Raw genomic sequence first — 7800 nt, 5'->3', positions numbered from 1 at the left:
TTTACAGTTTTGGATGTTATTTATCCTTAGATTTCCTTGCTTGTTTGTTTGTTGATGCATTTATTTACTTGTGCACTTCTTTATTTTGTTAATGCAATTCCTTCTCCGCACTTTCATATTTGCAACTTTATTTACAATGCTTTGTTTCCTTTCCGGTCACTAGATTTAGAACTCAAAACAACAACCCCCCATTTAACCAAAAATCCAAATCCCCAATTTTAATAACCTCTAGAATCACCAAACCCCGTCTACATTCGTTGGGAGACGACTCGAGTTACCCTATACTACCTAGTTAGGGGATTTGGTATTAAACAAATTGACGTGCTCATTTATAACGACGATCTAAGCACGCATCAATTTTTGGCGCCGTTGCCGGGGACTGACAGCGGTGTTTAGTAGTTCTAGATTTTGATTATTTGCTTCTCATTTTTAACTTCAGTTCCTTGTTATACTTGAGATTGTTGTGCACTGTGTCTACACCTAGTTGTCTTGTTTGCTTGCCTGCAGGTGAGACAAGAGTACATGACAAGAATATCTGAGGAACCATTATTTGAATTTGATCCAGAAAGTGAAAGAACTCTTCGAACTTTGTGAAGAGAGAAAATCAGGAATTTTAGAAAATTCAGAGTTCTATATTTTCAAACTCGAATATTTCCATGGCAGAATATTCTTGCATCAGTTATCCAGCTTTGGAAGGTGATTTTGAGCTCGTGTCTAGTTTTATTCATCTGCTTCCAAAGTTTCAAGGTTTACCAGGGGAAGATCCTACTCGGTACTTACTTGAGTTCCATGTGGTTTGCTCCACTATGAAGCCATATGACATTTCTGAGTGTGATATTAAGTTGAGGGCTTTTCCATTTTCTTTGACTGGATCAGCAAAAGAATGGTTGTATTATCTTCCAACTGGATACATTACTAATTGGATTGATATGAAAAAGGTATTTTTGGAGAAATTCTTTTTGAGGTATCAAAATTCATTGTACCAACAACCACAACAACCTTTTCAAAGCTTTCATCAGAATTTCCAGCAATTTCCTAATCAAGTTCATCAACCTAATCAGCAGTTCCAACAAGGGAACCACAATTTCAGCCCATTTCAACATCAATTCCAAACTTTACAATAATTTCAGAATCCAATTCAGAATTTTCAGGATCAAAACCAACCTCCTATGTTTCAGTCTCAACAAAAATCATATCCAAGTTATAGCAACTCTAATGTGTCCAATGCACAACAACAAAAAAGGATTGAGGAGATGATGCAGCAAATGTTACAGCAGCAACAATTCATGATACAACAAAACCAACAAAGGACTGATACAACCCTACAGAATCTTGAAAGACAAATTAGACAATTAGCAAGTGGACTGAATCAAATCCAAGCTCAAAGATCAAGTCAAATACCTTCTCAAACAATTTCAGATCCTGAAGAAAGTTTTAGTGAAATAATTTTGAAGAATGGGGAGTCTATTTCAAGTCCGACCATTCAAAAATCAGATTGTCATGAAAAATTTTCAGCAGATCAATTTTCAGTCCAAATCAGCCCTGAAATGGACTTTACAATAGTTAATTGTGAACCATGTTCAAGTCCAATTTCCTCATCAATTAATCCTATAAATTTGGTTGATGAACAAGAGGAAAGTAGCAATTTTTGGGACCTCACAGAAGACACAGTGGCAAAGGTTGATTTTAATTTGGATGATGTAGAGGATACTTGGCTACACAGGAAGCTGATATGGAGCCTATTTCTGATTCACTTGCAGTTGAAGATGACCACATGAGTGTAGGGGATTGTATTGAGCCCCAGGGACCACCACTTTTGATTGATGTGTCAGGAGATTCAGAGGATAATTATGAGAGTGTAGGGGATTGCACTGAGCCCCAGGGATCACCCATACCTACTGAGCATTACAGCTGGAATTGAAACCCTTACAAGATCACTTGAAGTATGTCTACTTGAGGAAAGAGCCAGTCTTCATCCGAGAACTTGGAGGAAGATCAAGAGGAAAGGTTGTTGAATCTTCTGAGGCAGTATCAGGAAGACATAGAAGAATGGACCATTACAGATATTCCAAGCCTCAACCCTATTCTTTGTATGCCTAAAATCTTCTTGGAGGAGGAAAAGAACCCATTAAGGCAACCACTCAAGCAATACATGTTTTGTATCAAAGAATTCTGGACAGTCAACTGTTGTAACCTGGACATGGATCTAGCTGGAGTTAAGAGGAAATTAAGGACCAGAATTGGAGAATATTTGAGGACGATAACTATACTTCTAAAGAGAAGACCAAAGCATATCATGATAAGCATATACTGCAGGAATTTCACCTAGGCATAAAGGTTTGGTTATATAACGTTAGACTCCAATGGTTTCCAGGTATATTAAGACCACCTGAGAAAGGTCCATCCAATACCTTTCATATCTTTCCCTACGGAATAATTGAGTTGCAAGGCACGACACATTCAGGACCTTAAAGTGAATGGACACCTCTCCCCGATCCATTTTATGACCGAGTGTGGATTTTGTTGGAATAAGAATCTTCTAAAGACCCAATCTACCCAACTTGAGGGGAGTTATTCATTTCTTCTTTTATTTTCTTGCTCAGTTATTTTATTTTGTTGGCATACATGTTTAGTGAATAAAATACTTGTTTTTCATTTACACATAGCATTAGGAATTGTGGTTCCATTTCCTTAAGTGCTCATACCATTCTTTAGGAGATGTGAAAGTTAGTTAAGTTTGATTATCATGTTTTGAGTTCTATGGCATGCTTAGATACTTTAAATGCATATGGTCACTAGTGTGGTGATGGATTCTAATTGATAGACTTACTTGATGACTTTATACACCTAGTGAGGATTTAGCCATTTTTCTACTTGTGGTGTGATATGCACTCATGTTGTGAACTCTAGAACTTGCTATGCTTCTTTTTGAGACCACAATATCATGAGCTTTTTGATGATGAGAGCTATCTTTCCTACACTTTTGGAACTCTAGAATTTGTCATGCTATCTTCTCTTTGTGTAGATACCTTGTTCTTTTACCTCACTGATAGTTGCATTCTTTTCCCCTTACTATATATGACCTTCTTTGTCAGACCTTGACTGAAACAATCTATTGTTATCTTGTTATATTTATTGCCCGAGACGGTCAAAATTTTAAGTGTGGGGGAGGGGACGTACACTTATAGAGGAGATGTGTTTGTGAAATATTGAGGAGAAGTGGTAGAAAGAAAAAAAATTGGCTAGATATAATCGATAGCATGAGTGAAGCCGTGCTTGATCACCATGGTTGAACCATGCTGTATTTTCTTGGAAGCCATATTTTTGTTTAGAAAGATTTGATTGGTATTGTTGAGAAACTTATATTGATAGCACATCATATCATGGTTGAATTCAAAAAAAAAAGAAAAAAAAAGTGTGAAAAAAAAACATTCCAAAAAAAATGAAAAAAAAAATATCATTGACAAGAAATCTTGTTGAAAATAATAGACCATTGATATGATGTGCAAGTTTTTCTAGATGTAGGGATGTATACTGTAAGCCTGAGCGTTTGTATGAACATCTGTAAAGTTTAATTCATTCTAATGAGAATCACAGTTAGTCAAAAGTCTGTGTTTTAGTTAAATACAGTTGTCCAATTTAATTTATATTGTAGATAACATAGTGTGTGGTGCCACACAGAAGATTATGTTATCAGTCCCTTATAAATTATAAACAGTGCTCACAACCGTAATGGATAGGGACAAACCATTGAGACGGTTGTAGTGTAATTTGGTATTAGTTTATCTTAACTATAAAATTACACTAGTACACTTTGTGTGTATTGAGTAGGACCAACTGAGATCGTTCGATTTGTACTGACTACATAATCGAACTAGATCTCTGTTAGTATGGAAGTACAACCTCTTAATCCCTATATAATAACAAGCACATATACTTAGCATATATTTCTTTGATTCATCAACGGGTGAGATTTATCTCGTTAAATCAAAAGGCCCGATGAGTTGGGAAATAATGTTATGTATATGGTGTGTTGTTGATTATAGAAGGAAACTGTGTCCTATAGAAATAGGTTGATGATGTCCCCTTGAGGAGCTCATAAGGATCATCATGTTAAAACCCTGCAGGTGGATTAAGTTCCTCATGATGATAAGGTTGAGTGGTACTACTCTCGGACTTAGAAGTTAATTTAAATGAATTGTCAGTAATTCGATTAAATTAACGGACATACGATATCTTAAACATAGGGAGGTTGAATGTACTCATACTAAGAAGGAGCCCATAATGTAATATGGGATTGGTGCGGTAGTGCAATAATAGCTCTTTAGTGGTATGAGCTATTATTGATGAACTTAGGGTGTGTGTTCGGGGCGAACACGGGAAGCCTAAGCTCATCGGGAGACCAAAACCCAATTCCTCCTCGTGGTCCCTCTTGTAGCCTCTAGATAGTGCCTAATATCCTTATAGGAGAATTCTCGGAGATTTCCAGGAGAATTCTCGGAGACTTTTCGGAGACCTTTCGGAGACCATTCGGAGACCTCTCGGAGACCTTCCGGAGACTTCCAGAAGAATGCCGAAAGAATTCCTTTAAATTATTCTTCCGTGGATAAAATTTATTATGAATTTTTCATATAAATTTTATTAAGAAATTTTGTCGGAAAAATAATATTTCTTAATTAAGAAATTTTATTAAGAAATTAATAAAATTTTATTAAGAGATTTTATAGACAAAATTTAAAGAAAGAAATTATTTAGAAATTAATAAAATCTTATCAAGGGATTTATTCTATATAAATCTAGATAAGATAAGTTTATTAGATAATTTCTAATTAATTTTTCTTATGGAAAAATTTAGAAAGAAACTAATAAAGATTCTATCAAGAGATTTATTCTTTGGAATAGAATAAGTTATTAGATTGTTTCTAATTAAAATTTCTTTTAGATTTGTTCTATGGATAAGAAATTTTATTAGAATCTTTCTATATTTCCGTTGAGGCTTAGCTATATAAGGGGAGAGTTTTGCTAGAGGAAAAACTAATCCACAAACCCTATTCCTCTAGCAATAGGGCCGGCGGCAACAATCTCCTCTTGCAAGTGCCGCCCACCTCCTCTCCTCCCCTCTCCTCCTCTTCTCCACCTCCTAGGGCCGGCGCCCTCTTCCCTCCCTCCCTCTCCTTCCCTTAAGCTAGGGCCGGCGCACAAGGGTTTGTCCTTTGCTAGGGCCGGCGGCCAAAGAAGGAGAAGAAGAAAAGAGAAGAAGAAGGAAAAGAGAAGAAGAAGAAGCCTCGGTTTCGGAAGAAAAGGAAAGAAGAGCTCTCCGGTGGATAGCGTCTTGGAAGATCGTCGCCCACACGACGTCCAAGAAGGCCAAGGGGAATACAAGAGAAGACCAAGGGGTTTTTCTATCCAAAAACCTTCATCTTCAACATACAAAGGTGCAAGGTACAATTAATGTTTTTCCGCTTTTAAATTTAGTTGTAAAATTTTATTTTGTATGGAACCTGAGAAACAACACAAGTGGCCAACGATCCGCGGGGCCGCTTGGAAAGTTTCGTTGCTTGTACAAAATTTTTTTGTACAAGGGAAATCAACGGAACGGTTTCCGAGCGACTCCCTTCACCGTGCCTCATCCATCCAGGGCTCAAAGACGGCCATATTTCCCAGCTGGACTACTCTGCAGACCAAAAGTAAAATGCTCATAACTTTCTTCTCGGATGGAACCATGGGACGTGCCACATACCAAAATGAAGAGAACTTCAATATCTACAAATTTGATTCAGGTCATATCAAAGGATTCCATCTCTAAGACATGATAAAAGGCACGGAAATACCACTTCAAGGATTCCAACTCTAGGCCGTGCCTATAAGACACGGCCGTGTCTCACCCTTCCTAGGCCGTGTTTCACCCATACAAGGCCGTGCCTCCCAAGTCCTGACCGTTCCAGACCTTCTCCAGGCCGTGCCTCACAAACACGGCCGTGCCTCAGCTTTCCAGGGTCAAAAACACGGCCATGTCTCAGCTGGGTAGCTCTGCAGACGAAAAGTAAAATGGCCATAACTTTTAGGTCCGATGGAACCACGGGCCGTGACACCTACAAAAATGAAGATAACGTCAAGATCTACAACTTTGATTCAGAGTGTTTCAAAGGATTCCGCCTCTATCAGGGCCATATCTATGAGACACGGCCGTGCCTCTTTCACATGGCCGTGCCTAAGAGACACGGCCGTGCCTCTCAACAGAACATTAATTTCACATGGCCGTGCCTAAGAGACACGGCCGTGCCTAAGAGACACGGCCGTGCCTCTCAACAGAATAGTAACTTCACATGGCCGTGCCAAAGAGACAAGGCCGTGCCTCTCAACATAACAGAAACTTCACATGGCCGTGCCAAGGAGACATGGCCGTGCCTACCAACAGAACCATGCCTTCTTCAGGCCGTGCCCGATAGACACGGCCGTGTGGCGGAACTGTGTGGTGAGGTATAAAAGCTGATTTTTGGGGAAATGAAGCCATTCTTCCCCTTGGACTTGACCTAAAGGCTAGCCGCCACTTTCCTTCCACCGTCATCATCATCTCCATCCATCGGAAAGAAGTTTAGGGGGTTCCTTTCTTCAATCCGCCCATCTACCATCCACCAAGGAGTCAAAGGGGTTCTTTGCTCCTCCATAGCATTTCATCTACCGCTTCAACCACAAGGATTGCATCGGAGTTGGGGGTTCCATCCGTCGCCGCATTCTTCGTGGATTTCTTGCCGCCTCGCAGCTACCTTCGGCCAAGGATATTGGGAGAGTCATTTTATTGTCTATTTTCTCAGCTTAGATTAAATTCTGCACATTAGATGTTTGTTTTAATTCCCTTTACAGTTTTGGATGTTATTTATCCTTAGATTTCCTTGCTTGTTTGTTTGTTGATGCATTTATTTACTTGTGGCACTTCTTTATTTTGTTAATGCAATTCCTTCTCCGCACTTTCATATTTGCAACTTTATTTACAATGCTTCGTTTCCTTTCCGATCACTAGATTTAGAACTCAAAACAACAACCCCCCCATTTAACCAAAAATCCAAATCCCCAATTTTAATAACCTCTAGAATTACCAAACCCCGTCTACATTCGTTGGGAGACGACTCGAGTTACCCTATACTACTCTAGTTAGGGGATTCGGTATTAAACAAATTGACGTGCTCATTTATAACGACGATCTAAGCACGCATCAGTGGGCAGCACACAACAATAAAAACCTAATAGAAAGAGGAGCCCTCTTCTATTGCCGCCGCCCCTCTACTTCTTCTTCCTTTTCTTTTTTCTTCTTCTTCCACCGCCCCTTCTCCTTCTTCTCTTGAGGTGGCGGAACCTCCTTCCCATGGTGGTGGCCGGATCCTAGCAAAGAAACGAGACAAGGAGAAGCTACCGCAAGAAGAAGAAAGGCGATCCAAGGTGTCTTCATCCGGAGATTGCAGTCCTCAATTCTGGAAGATCGTTGTCCACCCAACGTCCAGGATGAAGATAAGAATACAGCGGAAGGCTTTGAGGTCATCAACAGGGTTCAGGTACAAGTTTATTTTTCCGCAATTTTTGTACCTAGAACTAGTCATAAAACCGTAGTATAGTAATTTAGGAATCGGCGATCCTGAGGATCGATTGACTTAGTCTTTTGTAGACTTTGTCAATTGATCCAGGCGGGATTAAAATTTTGTCCTGTGGGGTTCTATTCTTTTCGGAGCGGATAGAATCCGGAACGCAGGACGGAGATCCAGAACGCCAACAGTTACCATACTTAGTTATTTGGCACCAATACAA

General features: G+C 39.4%; 1 protein-coding gene across 1 annotated transcript in view; it reads left to right on the top strand.

Annotated features, from left to right (window-relative positions):
• The first annotated feature begins 656 nt into the window (after positions 1–656).
• The window catches only part of LOC141835059 (uncharacterized), a 19727-nt gene continuing 12583 nt past the window's right edge, over positions 657–7800 (top strand). The window contains exons 1-2 of the mRNA XM_074722488.1: positions 657–938; positions 1724–1858. Coding sequence (XP_074578589.1) covers positions 657–938; positions 1724–1858 — 417 coding nt within the window. The remainder of the gene's footprint in view (positions 939–1723; positions 1859–7800) is intronic.

This window comes from Curcuma longa, chromosome 9, assembly GCF_044706935.1.
Source record: "Curcuma longa cultivar G26 ecotype Majalengka, Jawa Barat chromosome 9, ITB_CL_G26_1.1, whole genome shotgun sequence".
NCBI classification, from domain to species: Eukaryota; Viridiplantae; Streptophyta; class Magnoliopsida; order Zingiberales; family Zingiberaceae; genus Curcuma; species Curcuma longa.
This window is presented reverse-complemented; position numbering and strand designations above follow the sequence as displayed.